The sequence below is a fragment of the Trachemys scripta genome, chromosome 6 (assembly GCF_013100865.1).
Source record: "Trachemys scripta elegans isolate TJP31775 chromosome 6, CAS_Tse_1.0, whole genome shotgun sequence".
Taxonomy (NCBI): Eukaryota; Metazoa; Chordata; order Testudines; family Emydidae; genus Trachemys; species Trachemys scripta.
The window spans coordinates 67,644,723-67,664,654 of NC_048303.1; the positions used below are offsets into that span (position 1 = coordinate 67,644,723).

The 19,932-nt window shown below is 41.3% G+C and overlaps 1 protein-coding gene across 4 annotated transcripts in view; it reads right to left on the reverse strand.

The window, feature by feature from the left end:
- MCC (MCC regulator of WNT signaling pathway) overlaps nt 1–19,932 on the reverse strand; it is a 321,315-nt gene that overhangs the window by 158,952 nt on the left and 142,431 nt on the right. Inside the window, exon 1 of one of the 4 annotated variants that reach the window (XM_034773021.1) lies at nt 13,619–13,812. The exons of the other annotated variants lie outside the window; for them this stretch is intronic. Coding sequence (XP_034628912.1) covers nt 13,619–13,723 — 105 coding nt within the window. The 5' untranslated portion in view covers nt 13,724–13,812. Of the gene's footprint in view, nt 1–13,618; nt 13,813–19,932 lie in introns of those variants that run through there. 4 annotated transcript variants of the gene reach the window in all.

Genomic DNA, 19,932 nt, shown 5'->3' on the forward strand with positions numbered 1-19,932 from the left:
TCTGTGGGGGAAATAAAATTAAGGGTGAAAATAGCACAACCTCCAATTAACTGGAAAATAAAAAGCTATAATTTTGTGAAGTCCCATCTTTGTAAGTATCACTGCAGGTTACCACAAATCAAAGTATAATACAAAAAACTGAACTTGAAAGCTCAAATATAGTTAGATGGTTTCTGGTGGGAACTTTAGTAACTGAGATTCAGTGCCAAAAGCATAAAATGAGGATAGTTATGAAAGCACTTGCAAAAACCTCTGGTGTCTATCTCTGATGTTATCTTTGAGCAGATGTATGAGGTGCATTAGAAAACAGAATAAGACATGGTGGTGTAAAAGGTGGATAAAATGGTGGTTTTATTTGTGTCATTTATAGAGCCAAACAGAGTTCTTTGCTTACCAAACATAAAATAGACAATTGAAATGTAATGCAGACAAGACAAGTCCTGGGTCTGTGGTTTAGGTATGGGAGGGTTTGAAAAAATGGATGCTTGTACACACAAGCCTTTAGGACTGTAAAATCCTTGAAGTAGGGACCATGTCACTATGTGTGTTTGTATATCATCTAACACAAATGGGGCCTGTGGAGGAAAGATTTGGAGTTCAGTTTTGGACAGATTTCAGTTTGAGATACTGCTAGGATGTTTAGGAGGTGATATTAGAGAGACAGTTGGAGAGATTAGAGAGACTGGAGAGAGGAGAAGAGAAATAGATTTGAGTGCTATTAGCATAGACAAGGTAGCTGAAACTGCAGTACCAGATGAAACCTTCTGGAGTATATACATAGTGGGAAGGGGGGCATGGTTACAGAGGACCGACCTGTGAGAGACATCAGAAAGGGTTGGGGGAGGAAAGATAACAGATTCATTGAGGACCAGAAAGCAAAGAAAGAAAAGAGGTCAAAGTGATCAATAGCATTACGGCAGCAGACAGCTTTAACAGAATAATAGAAGAGGGCCTCTTTGATATTGTTAGTTGGTGGTTTGGGAGACTTTGATGATGGCAGACACCACAGCCTTAATGGAACCATTCCAACAGCTGGGTGTTACCTGGGTGTAAGATGCCCATCAGAAGACACTGTATTTACAAAGGGAGGATCCACCAATCACATTTTATGGCTTCTTTCCATTGCCAGAGCAGCACAAAGCAGCCAAGGTGCAAGGGAAGATCTAGACCAAAGAGAACAGAGTTAATTGGAGAAAGAACTAACTTTTATTAAAAGTCAGCATAGTTGTGAGACTGTCTCCAAAACAGCTCAACAGCACAGACACAGGAATAGAGTATGGCAAAAAAGAGTGGAGTGATAGTTTAACACTTCTTCCAAATCACTTACACTTCCAGTTAAGAGAAAACTGACCCCTGAGAACACTATTGTTGCTAAGTAGAGTCTATTAATGGTTCTCACTCTAAGAAGTCCCCCAAGGAAGATGGTGGTGACCTTGGTACTACTGAAACAGAGGCTTGCAATAGTAGTATAAGATATGATGGGCACAGAGGATGGTGGAAAGATCAGACTGGTACATAACAGTACTGTGCATCCATCTGTGAAACAGGCACCTTACTTGGAAAGTTTTACTTCTGTAAAAATTCAACAGAAAATGGACCAACTGAAGGCCAATCACAACTCTATTAAACTGACCAGGCAATGCAATTTATGTTTACAAAAAAAATCCTGTGTCAAGATTTTCTTATAATGTGTACAAACACCACAAGCACCCCTTAGCAAGAGAGTAAGCCAAAGACATAAGAGCACTGCATCACTGAAAAAGGTGCCACCTATGGGCAGCTGGAATATGATGCTAATGTTAAAAGACAAATTAAATTGAGGATAGAAGAGGGGAAAGGATCCTTTAATGAATGAGCAGCAGCATGAGGCATCGGAGTAATAAATATGACACAGTCTGATCATCTTCACCAGAATGTTGTTCTTGCCACTTCCAATATATTAATACTTAGCATGGCCCTGTATAATACTACACAACATTATTACCCACAATGCCTCAGTAAGGTAACACTACTTATTTCCCTTTTAGGGTATTAAGAGGAGCGATTAACATTTTTATACACATCTTTGAAGGATACACTAAGTAAGAGCTAAATATTATAATTATTATTGATGAGAGGTGCAATCTATCAGGCCTGGTCTATACTAGAAAATAAATCAGCTTAACTACGTCGCTCAAGATGTGAAAAATCCACACTCCTGATCCGTGTAGTTAAGCCAACCTAACCCTAGGTGTCAACAGAACTAGATTGATAGAAGAATTCTTCTGTCAACGTAGCCTCTGCTTCTCAGGAAGGTGGATTACCTAAACCAGTGGTTCTCAAACTGTGGGCTGGGACCCCAAAGTGGGTCGCAACCTCATTTTAATGGAGTCATCAGGGCTGACTTAGACTTGCTGGGGCCCAGGGCTGAAGCCCAAGCACCACCACCCAAGGCTGAAGCCTGAGGATTTCAGCCCTGCATGTTGGGACTCAAGTTACAGCCAGCCCCCCCCCCCCCCCCCCCCCCCCCCCCCCCCCGGCGCCCCCCTCCCCCCCTCCCCCCCCCGGGCAGGGCTGGGTGGGGTGAGGCGCTAGGGAAAGTGTGGGGGGGGGTGGGGGGGTGTGGGGGGGGGGGGGGGGGGGGCTNGGGTCAGTGGGGCTTGGGCCAGCTCAGGCTTCGGTCCCCCCTCCTGGGGTCGTGTATTCACTTTTATTGCCAGAAGGGGGTCGCGGTGCAATGAAGTTTGAGAACCTCTGACCTACACTGATGGGAGAACCCCACCCACTGGCATAAGTAGTGTCTACACTGAAGAGCTACAGCAGTGCAGCTGTGTTGCTGTAGCATTTCAAGGGTAGACAAGCCCTCAGTCTAAGCATGCTGACACCGTGTGTGGCCTTTTCTACATCACTTAACATTACTGCCTACATTTCCCCTTCTTAAAACAGGGGAAATGACGTTTATCTCCATTTTACAAAATGGAGAGGATTAAGTGATTTATTCACAGGCACAAAGGAACTCAGTGGTAGAACTGGGTTTAGAAGTCAGACGTTGCTGGCACTTAGTCCCATGTAGTGCGCAGTGAAGTAGCCTGAGCAAACTGGCACCAGTGTTTCGGACAAAACAAGGTACGTTTTGGAGTCATCTGCATTTTCAAAACACACACACACACACACACACACACACACACTTTCATTCACACCCATGCAGATGTCAGAACTCTAGGTAAGGAGGAGACAACCTGGCATCAGTTAATTAGATCATAAATGATGCTATTTCTACCCCTATTCCATTACTGAATCCAGCTACTCGAACTCTGGCTAATGCTTGGAATCTATTTTTATAACTTTAAAAACACCTAAAGCTTTTCAGGTTTATTCAGTCATTAAGCCCTTAACTGACATCGCTAAAAGATCTGTGACCATTTTTAGTCACTCAGGTTAGATACACTACCATATACCACACAATACCATCTACCTAAACCTACTCGGAGAAACCTATTAGAAATTCAGCTTTTGCAAAATTTGCTCATACATTAGTATTCTCCATCTACAGTGGAGAGAACGCGAGGGAAGAAAACATAGGACAGAATCAAAGTTAGCTAAAGATATTTTCTTGAATGCTAAACAATGGGCATTCATGAATCATTTGTCCTGCATTCTTAAAATCTTTTGAACCTGTAACAATGCAGCCTTCAGCCAGCAAACCTCAACATTTGAAAGTGAGATCACTTCTTGAAGAAACAGGAATATATATATATAATATATATATAATATAATGGTGAATGATTTTATACTGAATGGAATGCAGCAATCAGCAAAGTATTATGAGCTGGATGAAACCTTGTTATGGGTTTGGATAAAATGCCATTGAGGTTGATAACTGAGGTGTGAGTTCACACTTAACGTAAGTGGAAACATAAGCCCAAAGATAAAAGGGGTGCATGAATCCAGCCCAGGAATTTTTGGGCAGGTTTGTGTGGAAGTGTGAAAGAACCCAGATACTGAGGTGTCAGACAAGAACAGAGAGGCAGGGTAAAAGAGGCAAAAAAAGCCAAGCAGGACAGCAGCCTGCAAGCATAGCGTGACCGTGGAATAAACTAAAGAGAGCTTTTGTGACTGGTGTTGGCTAAGGAAGTTTGCAGGGGGAGGGGAGGGAGAAGCAGTAAGTTAAGACACTGCTCCTTTTGTTCTTGTTTCTTTCTGCATTCAGAGAAACAGGACTTTGTACATGCCTTGTAAATATACAAGACTGCATCAAAAACAAAACAAAAAAACCACCACACACCAGGCTCCATCAATTTTTACTTCCAACTGGAACACCCTCATGGCCCCAAATTTAGACTAGCCCTTTGGGTCAAAAGGAGTAACGGTATATTTGTTCCACTCTCGTACTCATGCAATTCCGAATATTGGCCATTTTACATTTAGAGAGAGAGAGAGAGAGAGACTTTTCCAGACTCTTGGTTTTTGTTTTTTAACTGAAGAATCTGGTATAATACCCTCTTTATAACTATTCCCCCTTTCCTTTCTTTCAGGGGAATCTTATTTATAGTGATGTGTGAAGTAGGAAATGCTGCAGAGGGAAGGAGTGAAAACATTGTGCTCTCTACTACAATACACATTTTGAAAGAGAAAAGAACTTTCATAAGGGCAGGAGTCTTGCACCTGTAGGCCCTGTTAGATTTCTATTTTTATTTTAAAAAATCCACTTACTGTCAGAATACCCAGAAATTCCATTAAAAACACTAAAGAAATAAAATTATTTGAATGGGTTGTCAACAGACACTGGGCTAAAGTCTAGCCTCAGTTAATAGAATCACTCTGGTTTGACTGAGAGCGCCACTTTGCCTGTCCACCATTTATTGGAGAAGGATTAGGAGTGGTAAATTAGGAGAGGAAAGGTAGCTTGAGCATTTACAGTAATAAGTGAATCAGCAAAGACCCTTGTCTGCTGCTTTCAACAAAACACAAATACATGCCTCAACAGCACAGACAGTTACCAACAATTCTTATACTACAGAAGGTTAAGAGTTAGAAAGAGAGAATGCTGTATTCAGTAACCAAATAAAATGCTCAAGTTATTACACTGCATCCTCAATATCAGCAAAAGTCACCCTTGGTTAAACATTTCCATCAGTGTTTACCAGAGTAGTGACCCCAGAAAATATGTTGTCTTTACTGAAAGGTTCCTTACAAGCACATTCAATTGGGGAAGGAGCAGAAAGTGGAAGCAGATGCCCAATTTTCACCACAAAATTGCAATAGATTCATGTTGCACCAAGGGATGCTCTGAGAGACAGAGTTACATGAAGAGAACAGCTCAACTGTGTAAATTGTACTGCACATACTTGAGTGGTGCCATTTGTACAAATCCATTGTTTAGATTTTTTTTATTTTATTTTGTATAGGTTGGTTGGCATAATGCATGAGAAGAAAAACTATATCACAGAGGAAAAAAAATGTTCCAACTGAACCTGGGGAGGATGCAGTTACTGTTATGATTTTAATTGCACTCAATAAGTGAAATTCCAACCCGCAGGCTACTGTTCCTCTGCTGGGCACAAAAATCTAAAAAAACCCTCATTAGGGGTCTATTTTACTGTGCAAATGTGTATCGAACTCACCTTGATATTAGTAGGTCACACATCCACACCCACCCAGCCACCCCAGATCCATAGCTTTTTGGATAGCTGCAGCAAACTGTGGTGTGTAATCTGCAATTGTTTCCCTTCTGAATAGAAGTCCATTTTTCCTGTGTTGCAGAAAAATTGTTCAGAACCTGCCTGACCTATATAGTATTAAAAACATTTCATACTATATTTCTCCAGCAATGGAATATTGTTCTCTGCTTTGCTTTCTTCAGCTAGCTGCATTTTAACTCAAGTCTTCAGATCCTCTCTCTCTTATTCCCAAAATCTCTATATTTAACTTATTGCTGAAAAGAGTTGTGGAATGCTCATTTCAGACAGAACTAAAAGGATGCTGCAACCAGACTTTACTGATTCTCTGAAATGGCATTTGCTTTAGTTTGTCCAGTACTACTACTTCCAATAAAATTTAAGTAAAGTACTGGTAACTTATAAAAATGCATAAAATACAATGTATAGAGTTAGAGGTGACAGGGGAGGGCTTAGAAAAGCTCTTTAATGGCTTGATCCTACAGTCACCAGAGGCAGTTTATTGTACAAAGAGGACAATACTTATTTCAACAGAGTACTCATGAGAGTGAGCACCAGAGCTCAGAAACAGATGGTGTGAGCGCATACGCCATACCAGCACCACTCTCAAGCTACTTGCTTGTTTTCCAGAATCACAGCTTTCATTGTTTTAAAAAGTACATCTCTAGCTGTAACTGTTGCAGAGAACCACTCAATTCACATTTTTGAGGTCAACTGATGTAGAGATGAGTAGTCTACAGAGAGACTGGAACAACAGCTTTGCGAGATGTTACTGACCCATTCATCTCAGTAAGGGGTTAACTCAAATGCTCAGTCATGATAATTTAAATATGAAGATTGTTAACTATTTCATTCCTCACAAGAAAGGAGGCTGATTTGCACAATGTACTGTGTGAGTGACAGCTTACCTTGGTGCCATAAAGCAGGGAGAATTTTGGAAATATGACCACATATTTTTTCCTCTCTTTAAAGGAGGAGCCAAGCAGTATATTCAAGCCTCACTGAGGGGAGTCAAGATCAAGAAGGCCAATGGAGGTCAGTGGCATGCATGCTCCTATTTTCAATATGTTCATTATCTTTTGTCAGAGGCATCTCATTTTGACAATTCACATGGACAGAACCTATTATGTGGATGGATTTTGGAAGAGTGCAACCACCATGAGCACTAGTGAGCACTATTCCTTGGGGTAGTTTTTTCAGGATCATGCCCTTTAAGAAACAGTGCATATGTTTTCTTTTTTAGTAACATTATTAAAAAGGAGTCCTGTTATAAAAGGACCTTTTATGAAGAAAATCCAGCACTGCCCATTCTTGAAATATAAATCTGTGAAATGTGATTTGAAACACTATTCACATGGATGGAGACAACATGCACATAAAAACCACGATTTTAAAGTGCTACTCCATTTCAAATAAATTGTTAATCTTCTATTAAGAGCCAAATAAGAACAGATGTATTTATGGTTACAAAAGTAACATACACACAATTATACAAATATTGAATGCCTCATAGGGAAAAATATTTCCACTATTTTTACCCAAAAGCAATTTTTTTCCCCTCTATAAACCATTGTTGCCCCTGGAGTCCATCACTATTTGTTTTATTATCACTTCGATTTTTACGTGGTGAAGTTTTTATGGCCATACAGACTTCCGTGCTTAAAAACTACACTAGCCAGCCAGCTCCCCCAACATGTTTCATCCCAGAGGAGCCCCCACGCTAACTATTCTTTTCACTATCAAAGGTCACACCAGCCAGTATGCTCTTCCTCCTGTGGAGATAATGGGTTGCCTGGCTCTGCTTCTCAAGAGAGATTTTAGGAGATCCAGCTGTCTTCTCTCATGTAAGACTGCGGCACTGGCTGCCAAGAAGGTTGGCCTTTTCCAGGTGTCTGTGTCATTTGTCAGAAATGACATCAGATGTATAGAATTGCATTCCACAGTGTTCTACTATAGCTCTGACACACACACACACACACACACAGTACACATATACTTGAGAGTCTTTTTAGTTTAAATTCAGCACATGAAAATGTTTGATAAAATGCAACATTACACTGGTACAGTATTTCACCTTATAAAACTGCAATGTAATGGACCTAACATTAAAAGGCAACTTCTCAGTCCCGTCATTAAGGAGGGCATGAAGCCGCACTTCTTTTGTCTCAAAAACAAAGGAGGAAAAATCACTTGCTTAAAGGATCAACAGCTAAATCATATTCAGTGAAACAATATTCTGAGATTTTTCTCTTCCGTATTATTTTTTAAAACAGTGCTGCACTTACTGATGATGTGCAGAGAGCTCCATAGGTCCAGCCAACCAGCTGTAGTTTGTTACAACTTTCTGGCCCCAAAGACCCTCCCTAATTTAGATTGTCTGTACCAGGCCCGGAACAAAGATTTATGTATATACTTGAACCTTAGCCAATGGGGAAGTGACTTGCAAAATGATAAAAACTCTACTATTGATCTACAGTTAAGGATGATTTTGCAGAAAACTATATTTAGTTCACACTGTGGGCCTGTAACAGGCTCATTTCCATCACCTCAAACCAGATTGGCTATTTCTAAGTTTATAAGAGCCAGTGGGTTTTTGATTGGGTTCCCTTCACTAGTACAGCCTGTGCAGCAACATACAATTGGAACTAAACTCCTCCTCCCCTCCCCCCTTCATGCACTCTGCAAGAAGGGAGAGGGCAGTATCTAACCATCCTGAGATCCCGCCCCCTGGGCCCAGCCAGCTTCCCCCTTTGCACTTCCTCCTTCTCCTTTAACTGTCCTCAGATGACAGGATGATTCCTCTCATTAGCTCATCAGCCTCCTGCCTAATAAAGCATTGAGAACTCACCCCCCCCACCCCAATTAAATCCACTCCAGGGAGAACACCTAGTACCTTACGTGACCAGAATGCCAGGTCAGCTTTAGGCCCCTAGCACTGGTCCTCACATAGATTACAGTACATGGACCTTGCCAAAACAGACTGCACTGGAGATGTTGGTCTCCCAGAGCCACACTCATGTATACAGTCATACAGTCATGTATTTTGGGACTGTCCCAGGGTATAATCCTTTTGGCTAGCAGTAAGCAGGAAGATTAATATGATAAATTAATAACTCCTTAAAAATTACTTCCCAGAACTTACATTTTGGGATGTATCCCATCATCTTGGAAACTCTCCAATTCACAGAAAGCTTGGTTCTCTAATGCAGGGCTTGTAGCCTAACTACTCATTGTTTAGATGGAAGAGCAAATTGCCTCCAGGGATAAAAGTCTGGCACAGCAACTATACTGACCTGCCTGCTAAAGAGTGGGTAACATTTCGGAGAAGAAGGACCCCAGACAAATTTGAAAAGATTTGGTCTGACTTTTTAGAAATCTTAGATTAATTCTTGCAGATGGAAACAAAAGGGTCACTCTTCTTTTCCCTCTCTCCCCATTCCCTTTTTGATGATTTTTTTGTTGTTCTTCCCTTATTTGGGGGGTTTGGGGAAATCAAAATAGAAAAATCACAAAAACAAAATACACAATGCTGAAGTTAAATTTAATGTTTGATAAATACAGAACAAAAGAGAATGGTAAATGGAGGACTTCTCTTTTTACTGAGCATCTACAGCATTGGGAGCCACAATGCAAACTTCCCTACAACGGCTTCCCAAGTGTGATTTGGAGGGTACCATTTCCAGGAGTGAAAGGACAGATTCAACCTTTGTGCCTATTTGACCTTTAGCTGTTCTTATAAAAGTAAGGCCAGTTGTGATGGTGGGTTTTGTGATATTCATACATGTCCTCTAAGACCTGACCTAAAAAACACAACATCCATATGCCCCCTAAACAGGCACAACTTCTGTTCACTACCGCCTGGGGCTGGATTTGAATCACTGTAACAAAATGAGAGTATTTTGGACATCTATAGCACCTTCTATCAATGGATTTTAAAGACTTACAGATATTAATGTATTAAGTCTCAAAACATGCATGTGAGTTAGGTAAGGCACCGAAAAGTCTGTGGCAGAGTCAGATCAGATTTCCTATCTCCCATTCTGGTGCTCTCACTGCAATTTCATGTGTCCTCACTCTACTAGAGGTGAAAGTCCCCATGTCTCATTACCGTAGTCTAAGATTTCTAAATTAATGCAGAGCCTAAAGAATTCAGTTCATCCACTGAAATCTTCTGAGAAGATCCCAGATGCTGTCACATTGCACGTTTTATCACAATTTTCAAATTATTAGCAAGCTTTAACTGACAGCTTCACTTATTGGATATGCTCTTTTACCTGACACATTCCTTTCATGCAGTCAAATAAGTTATAAAACATTATCCATACATATTTGCTAATTCATTGCTAATCTTCTTTAAAGGAAATCCTCCTCCATGTTCTGACAAATTTTTCTGACAGCTGTGAATCTTAAAAACATAGCAGAGCAGCTGATGTGTTTACTGTTGCCCATTTGTCAGTCACTTTGAAAGGAATGACTTGAGAGGTCATGTACTTATTGAAAGATGAGCGGGAAGTTAGAGTATGTACTATTCCACATTTGCTTCAAGGTTATTTAACACAGTCAACATATGTTACAAATGTCCCAGTCATGATTGTTTACAGTGTTGTTGTAGCCATGTTGGTCCCAGGATAAGAGAAAGACAAGATAGGTGAGGTAATATCTTTTATTGGATCAACTTCTGTTGGTAGAAGGTACAAGCTTTGGAGCTACACAAAGCAGTTCTTCATGTCTGGGGAAGGAAGCAGAGTGTCTGAGCTAAACATAAATAGAGAGAGTGCATACAATGCACATCAACTCTATTTATCCATATTACTCTCAGGTTTTATCACATGGAACAATTTATTAATTGGCACTAATTTCTGTAGAGCTTGTACAACTTAAAATTTAAAGAGCCTGACTCTTTATATTCATTGTAGAGTGGTTCAATAAACTATGAAATATAATTATCCGGGCATTCTATTTTCAGTTCAACTACCAGGAGCTGTATGTTATTTTAAGAATCGCACACTTTCAAGGACATGCAAAAACAAAAACACTTAATTCACCCACAATATAGGTTTAGAAGTCTTGTAAATGACAAATCTTTAGAAGGAATCCAGACATGAAAAGCCGTGGTCAAATTTTAACATTCAATTATTCAAATGATCCAAATATTCAACCACCCTAACAGATGCTGTGTTTTAATAGCTTTTTTCCTGACCATTTCTACTGCAATACTGCACACTTGTATGTCCATATTGCAGCCACGTGCCCAGGTGCTGATTCTGCAGCTTACAGGCAGACCCCCTGCACGCATGTAGAGCCCAAGGACATCAGCGCACACCACATTGCAGAATCAAGGCACACTTGCCAGTCCACCTAACAAGTTTCTCTCCCAAACATTTCTGTTTAAATATGACTGTTAATTCACATGAATCAAGAACTTTCTATTTTTATAAAAGTAAAATAAAGATACTATATTCAAATGGAAGTGAAAGGCACAACCAGGATATTTATAGTACTTCCAAAACTCAGCTAAAGTTAATGTAAGCAGAATTCCAATAGTACTAAGATTTCCATCCCAACCCCAAGGAGTTAGTTTCATATAACTCTTAAGCAGGCCCTCCGTACTATCAAAATTCTACCACCTGGTAGTGACACGTAGTCAGGGGTGTGTGTGCGGGGGGGGGGGGTAAGTAGCATCCTGATAACTATTGAGATTTAGTGTTTCTGTAGGGGGAAAAAACCCACAATTTATCTCAGGGATTTTTAAATGAACATGTTTCAGAGTGGTAGCTGTGTTAGTCTGTATCAGCAAAAAGAACGAGGAGTACTTGTGGCACCTTAGAGACTAACAAATTTATTTGAGCATAAGGTTTTGTGGGCTAAAACCCACTGCATCGGATGCATGCAGTGGAAAATACAGTAGGAAGATATATATACACACACATACAGAGGCCATGAAAAAATGGGTGTTGCCATAATAACTATAACGAGAGTAATCAGTTAAGGTGGGCTATTATCAGCAGGTGAAAAAAACTTTTGTAGTGATAATCCAGATGGCCCATTTCCAACAGTTGACAAGAAGGTGTGAGTAACAGGATGGGGGGGGGGGGGAGGGGGGAATTAGCATGGGGAAATGGGTTTTACTTTGTGTAATGACCCATCCACTCCCAGTCTTTATTGAAGCCTAATTTAATAGTGTCAAGTCTGCAAATTAATTCCAATTCTGCAGTTTCTCGGAGTCTGTTTTTGAAGTTTTTTTGTTGGATTATTGTGACTTTGAGGTCTGTAATCGAGTGACCAGAGAGGTTAAAGTGTTCTCCAGCTGGTTTTTGAATGTTGTAATTCTTGACGTCTGATTTGTGTCCACCTATTCTTTTGCTTAGAGACTGTCCAGTTTGGCCAATGTACATGACAAAGGGGCATTGCTGGCACGTGATGTCATATATCACATTGGTAGATGTGCAGGTGAACGAGCCTCTGATAGTGTGGCTGATGTGATTAGGTCCTATGATGGTGTCCCCTGAATAGATATGTGGACAGAGTTTGCAACGGGCTTTGTTGCAAGGATAGTTTCTTGGGTTAGTGTTTTGTTGTGTGGTATGTGGTTGCTGGTGAGTATTTGCTTCATGCTAATTTCCGCACTGTTACTCACACCTTCTTGTCAACTGTTGGAAATGGGCCATCCTGATTATCACTACAAAAGTTTTTTTCACCTGCTGATAATAGCCCACTAGGGCCTTTTGCCAGCACAGCCATTTGTCAGGGGTCACACCTCTTCCTAACACAGCTGTGTAGTGCAGACCTGGCCACAGTGTCCATCCTGGCCAAGGAAATGGAAATAGGCGGCAAGAGCCACTTTCAACTAGTCAAAGGAAGGATAGGGAAAGGAATGAGAGTCATAGGGTTATTAATGTACCTAATCACAGTCAATCCAGAGTGGGATTACTGAAAACTCAAAGAAAGGTAGGATATCAACCCAAGTATAAAACTTTGTTGTGCTCTTTATTCTGGAAATGCTTGGAATTTAAACCTTTCCTCATCGCCCCATTTCCAGCAGAAGATTACAATAAGATGTGTAGTAATAATAGTAATCACTATAAGAATTTACAGAGTGCTTTCCATTATGAAAGTAGTGTACAAATATTAGCTAATTAATTTTCACCACTCTGTTTACACAGGTAGACAAATTGAAGCAAAAACACCATAAGAGACTTGTCCGGGACCACACAGTGAGCCCCCTTAAACCTGTATACCCAAGGAGGTTAGCTGCAACAATACATTAATGCTACACTAAAAAAGACAATGTGAGAAATAATAATGAAACCAGGGACGATATATAAGACAAAGTTAATCAGTAATGACAAATAAATGTGAATTTTCTTTGTAAGGGAACTCAACACATCTGTGGAATTTACACAAAATTGCAGTTCACAAGTATAAATCACTTCCTGCGTAAAAGAACATAGGTCCAGTGCATTCTCATTAGAAGATTTGTAGGAAGAGGAAAGGAGAGGAGGAGAAATTCCAAAAGGGGTAGGGAATAAAGGAGATGGGGAATTAAAATTATCCCTAGAAGCAAAAATCCTTAATTTCCTCACAGCAAAACAAACAGCCCCCCCACAAGTATACAACATAAACTTGCACAACCAACACTTATGTGATTGATCATTAACCAACTGATCTTAAGGGCATTGCAGAAGTAATCCCAAAATAAAAATAAACTGTTCTTGAACTATTTCTTCAATGCACTATCCATAAAAAGGATTTCCTCCTTCTGTGCCAAGCATGCAGGTCTCTTTCCTAGAAATCTTATATGCACACTGGTTTATATACAGAAGAGAAATATTTTATCCAAAAGAAAACAAAATTTTTTGATGTTGCTTTACTTTAAGGTTCAATTAATAAATGTAGCACCTTGTTAAGGAGAAAGATTCCCAGCAGCATTTCTTAAGAATTAATTATCCTTAAAAGCTTACCAGTCCTTTGACTTCTGAAATGTGCCCTTGAAAGAGCACTTTGCAGCAGACTAAAATAAAGCAACAAACTGTAGAATTTGAGATTATACTATTGATAGAAGACATTTCAACAGAAACATTGCACTCTGCATCAGAGTTACTTTTTCTCTAACTTGTTAGTCTTTCTATTTTTCTTGAATTCCCACTTCAGACAAGAAAGGCAGAAACTAAACAACGCTTCTCTGGTATAGATATATATAGAAAGCATTTGGAGTTAATACTTGACTCATCTTCCAGCCTACTTCCTGAAGGAAACTCAGGACACCCCCACCCAGCTTCCTACATAATAGTATACTACCTCCTGTATACTGGATGCTGGCTGAAAACAAAATAGAAGCTGACTCTGCCAACAACAAATGTTCCATGTGCAATGAAATCACTGAGACCATTGATAACAGTAAAGTATTACTCTGCTTATGTAATATATAACCTTCTTTATCAAAGTATCCCATCAAGTGCCATCACTCAGTAGCAAGAGTTGGCATAACTGTCCCCAAGACTACTTGAGGCAATGGGCCAGATCTTCAGGTTATTTAATCAGCATAGCTTCATAGAAGTCAATATAAATAGGACAATTTAAACCAGCTCAGGCTCTGACCCAGTTTTATTGTATAGATGTAAAACTGGAGGCCTCAATTCATTATTGGTCGTTTAAATACCTTGTTAAAAGAATTAAACCAGGTATCCCAACAAAATCCCAGTTTGGGTGATTATATTCTGCTTATGTAATATTCACTCTGTCTTTTCATATTGAATAAGATTATTAACTTTTCTCCAAATTTATTGTATGTGGTTACTGTACATACTGTAGTGCTGCACCCTAAAGTGGCTGTATTTTATTGAAAGAGTGTAACATTCCTATATGTTTAGCTTTACAAGTCAGTTGTACAGCACTTGGGGTTCCATCTTGATGAAATGCATTAAAACATAAATCATATCACTACTGACATACTAAAGCAGTAAAAATGTAATATGCATTTTTCAGTAAAAAATTGATATTTAAATGAAATTTTTTTTAAAATGCACAGGACGAATTATCTAATGGTTTTATTCTGTGGACCACTTTGTAAGAGAAAGTTCCTTTTGTGGACCTTCCTTTTTTACACCCTCTCCCTGCTCCATCTTAGTTCTCAAAATGTTCCGTTCCTTGAACCACAGTGAAAGACTCCAAAAACCACAGTTTGAGAGAACCATTGATATAAAGTAACCTTTCAAAGAAACCAAACCAACCAATACTTCTTCAAAGAAATACCATCAACTATTGGCGGCTCAGAATAAGCTTTCATAAAGAAAATGTTTTATAAGCCTATGGGTCTAGTATACAGATTATGATGTTTTCAAGACATTAAAACATTTCTTCCCCAATGAAAACATAGGCAGATTGCAAGGGAATGCTGGAAACATGAACACAACAGCATTATGCTAGTCATGAGAACGAGAAAGTGAAACTGGCCAGTTTTCGTTTACCACTCAAGTTGAATAAAAAGGTACAAGGAAACAGAAAACAAAGATTGTGAAAAGCGATTTAAATATTTAAAAATTCTTTCCATTTCAATAATGTAAGGTCTGATTGGAAAAAACATGTAAAGGAAAGAGACTTGCCAGCACAAGAAAACTAGAAATAAGGATATTTGGGTGGAAAAAAACAGGGACACAACTTTTAACTTCACTTGAAATGTGTTAAGACTACAAGTACTTTTTGGAGGAACAAAGTGGAAAAATGGCAAATATATCCCTAAAAATGTTAAGACTGTTCCTCTTTAATGGAGAAAACTGACGTACATGAAGAACAAACTTTTAAAAATGTAATATGGGTAAAATGCAATATGGGTAGAATTCACCCTGGTATAGAGGAGTCATGCAGAGCCAGATGTTCTGCATCTTCTGCACACTGCACCCCAAATGGCACAAAGGGTTACATTAGGAATAGTCCAGGGAGGAACTACTGGATTGGTTTCACAGTAACATAGATCCAGTGGCCCTAAAGTCCTGTGCAAGAAGTGTGTGTGCTGTTCCAGTTCACAGGTTGAGTGATGGGGGAAGGATTCCCTGTAATCCCATGCTCTGATCTCGGGTTAAGGAGTTGATTTTGATGTCCCCATTCTTCCACATAAATCCTGACAACTCAGATCTTATCAGGGCGAAGTGAATTTCACCTACTTGATTTTTATCTTGACAGTGTTCCTTTAAAGTTATTTTATTCAGTTAAATCAAATTGGGTCTTGCCACCAAAAGAAAACATTTACTGAAAAGAGCTCCTATAATCCAATAGATCATATTTTATTTAATAGGACACAGGAAAATTTGCATTCAAATAAATTTCAAGAACGTATTTTAATAGTATGTTTTTACATGACTAGTATGACTGTTCAAAATACTTAAAAAACATCCCTGCAACATTTCTTTTGTAAAGAAATAATTACACTGAAAGGACACTCAACAGTTAATATCAACCTAACTAGTGGCATCCTGTTTAATGAAACTGGCAAGATTTTCCAATCCTTTCTATTTAATTCTTTATGCTTCACATCTCTGTATTTTTAAAGCTAATTTACGTTTTTTTATTGACTGAAAATGTAATAGCTTATAATTTTAAAAAAATCTGAAAATTCAATCAGCCACATGAGCTACATAAATTAATTGAGAAGCAGCTAATCATTTTAAATAAACTGAAAATACCCTCAGAATTTATTTCAATTATTTTATAATGCTCCTTTGGCTTGCCTGGGCTTGTCGTCTCTTGATTTAAAAAGCACCTTTCACCGGGCCCTTTTATACTAATGCAGGGGCAATAATTTTAGAAGGCACCATATGATTCAGAAGTGATGAAATTAGCTCTGGACTCCCCCTTTAAAGACCTGCTGTCCCTGGGACTGAACTTTTCTTCCTCCCCCAGAGTTCAACACACCCCATTCCATAATTTCTGCAAACCCTGTCTGTCGGGCTACTCTGGTGCAGTCATGCGGCTATGCACAAGTATAATGTGAGCTCCTCAGCAATACTCCTAGCTGTGTATTTCCCCCTCAGCCCTTTTCTTTATAGCAGATAGAAGGCAACAAAAGAGACACTGTCCTGTTTCTTGATTGCTCTGAACTAGGACACAAACCCCCTCTCTGGCTGCTGGAGGTTGGAACATGGCAGCATTAGCTTTCTTACTGGCTGCTCAGAATGGGATGCAGAAGGAGATGATCCCTCTTTCCTGTGACTGCATAGGGCAGTAGTTCTCAACCTGTGGCTCATGTGACATCCTCAGGGCCATACAGGTAGTATACATATTGTGTGGATCCACATAACACAGAGAGCTGTATATGGTAAATAGGTTAAGAATCACTGGCATAGGGTAAATGGAAGCAGCTCCCAAGCTCAGGTCAGGCTGGACTTCTTATGAAGGTCAGCCCATCAAGATAGGTTGCAGATCCTTACAGTCCACATCTTTATACTCTGAAAGTCAAACATCTCTTGAAGCACAAGGCCCACAGCTTGTACCTGCCCTTCATTCACAGAGTTTACAGACATCATCTTCATTTCAAATCGGGGAGGGGGGAGTTCGAATTGCTGCATCTCTATGCATCTTTGCAACAGCTACTTCTGCAGTTGTATGGACTGAAGCCAATATTTAACCACCACACTAACTGGTCATGTGGACTCTGTTACTGCATAGTAAAAGCTCTGTGGCGTGCTTTGACATAGCATGGTTCAAACCACACTAGGGAACTTTTAGTACGCAGCAACAGAGTCCACACAGTGATTTAGTGTATGGCGGGCTAGCATGCTGGAGATTTATACACCCCAGCTTGCTGTGCAGTAAAGCTCCATACAAGCAAAAAGTTCTTACTTTCAAGGAAACCATGTATGAGAATTCCAGTCCCAAAAAACTGCACTCGCACATGAACTCTGGCTATTTCCACTTAACTCTGCTGGAGCTCTCTACCCCTTCAAATGCAATTGTTTAATAGAAACACTTTGTCTATGTTCTACCCAACACAACTGAAATATTTCATGGTCATAAATTATTGAGCTCATTACAAAAGGAATTGACAATGAGAAAAAACTATTTTTAATGGATATATTTGGCAACTTCACTCCGTTAACCAATATCCCAGCATTACAGACATAATTATGGACTGCCTTAATGGGTTCTAGATCGGGGTGGGCAAACTTTTTGACCTGAGGGCTGCATCGGTTTCATAAATTGTATGGAGGGTCAGTTAGGGGAGGAGATTGTGGCCCTCCCCCCCCCCGCATGACTCCTGCCCCATCCAACCCTCCCTGTTCCCTGATGGCCCCTCTGGGACACCTGCCCCATCCACACACACCCCGCTCCCTGTCCCCTGATTGCCCCCGCCGCCCCATCCATCCCCTCCTCTCATTCCTGACGGCCCCCCAGGACTCCTGCCCCATCCAACCATCCCTTCTCCCTGTCCCCTGACTGCCCCCTGCCACCCCATCCAACCCCCCCCCTGCTCCCTGCCCCCTTTCCACACTGTCTGGAGCACCGGTGGCTGGCGGCGCTACAGCCGGGTCATGCTCCCACCACACAGCACAGAGCACAGGTCAGGCCGGGCTCTGCAGCTGCGCTGCCCCAGGAGCTCACAGCCCTGCCGCCCAGAGCACTGCGGCGGAGTGAGCGAGCTGAGGCTGTGAGGGAGGGGGGACAGTAGAGGAGGGGCCGGGGGATCGCCTCTCAGGCCAGGAGCTTGGGGGCCGGGCAGGATGGTCCTCTAGGCCGGATGTGGCCCGTGGGCCGTAGTTTGCCCACCCCTGTTCTAGATAGTGTTGTTCCCATCGATAACTGTTTGAAAAATAGTAGACAAGACTTGTCTATTGAGAGGTGTTACCTTACAAAGTGAACCGATTTCTCTGTGTTTCTCTTAATTCACAGTGGATAAAAAAAGAGAGGGGAGGAGAATCTGTGCCCTTTGTCTATACTATCTGGTCCTTAATTTATCCAATACTCCACTGAAATATCGAGAACACAGTATGTTTCTAAGGTTCTGGCTGCTGCACATATATCGGCTTTAGTGTTATATTACTGAACAGTATTATCTCAAAATAGGAACCAGTGGCAGGGTAAAATGATGAAGGTTCAAATCTGACATTGAAACCAAACAACAACAAAGTAAAATAATCATACACTGTATATCAGGGGTGGGCAAACTACGGCCCACGGGCCAGATCCAGCCCTTCAGGGATTTGGATCCGGCCCGTGGGATTGCCAACCCCATGGCGCAGCAGGGCTAAATCAGGCTCCTTGCCTGCCCTGGCCCTGCGCCGCTCCTGCAAGTGGCTGGCACCACATCCCTTCAGCCCCATTGGGGGTGGGGAGGAGACGGCAGAGGGCTCCATACGCTGCCCTCGCTTGCAGGCACTGCCCCCTGCAGCTCTCATTGGCCGGGACCGGGGAACTGCGGCTAATGGGAGCTTCGGGGGAGGTACCCATAGGCGAGGGCAGTGCATGGAGCCCTCTGCCCACCCCTCCCCCAGAGGCCGCAGGGACATGGTACCGGCCACTTCTAGGAGTGGTGCGGGGCCAACGCAGGCAGGGAGCCTGCCTTAGCCCCGCTACGCGTCTCTACCACCCCAGAGCCGCTCCAGGTAAGCGGCTCCAGGCCGGAGCCCACACCCCAAACCCTCCTGCACCCAGCACCCCAATCCCCTTTCCTGAGTCCCCTGCTGCACCCCGCACCCCTCCTGCACCCCAACCCTCTGCCCTGAGCCTCCTCCTGCATCCCAACCGCCTGCCCTGAGCCCCTTCCTGCATACTGCACCCCCTCCTGCACACCGCACTGCCTCCCGCACCCCAATCCCCTATCCCAGCCCTACATTCATGGACCTGCATGCAATTTCCCCACTCAGTGGTGGTCCTTGGGCCAAAAGGTTTGCTCATCCCTCCTGTATATATACAGGATGCCATATACATACACACACATTCCATGAACAACAACATCATTCAATTTGAGAAACCAATAGTTTTATCTCACTGATCAATCTTTACACATGCAATGTTTCTTGACTGATTCAGGTAAGTTTAAAATGCTGTAGATCTGTGTGGACAGAGTGAAACAGCACATTTTGCGTACGCCATACTGATGCAGAGGCTGAAGAGAAGACTGAAATATTCTTAGATAAATGAAGTGGAAATTCTACTGCAATAGTCCTGTGCCACCAATATCATTATCTGAATTGCATCCTTCAGCAACAACAAGTCAATTGGATTGGGAAAATAAATGCATTTCCCAGTATTTCCTATCCTTTTCCCCTTCCAATGTAATCAC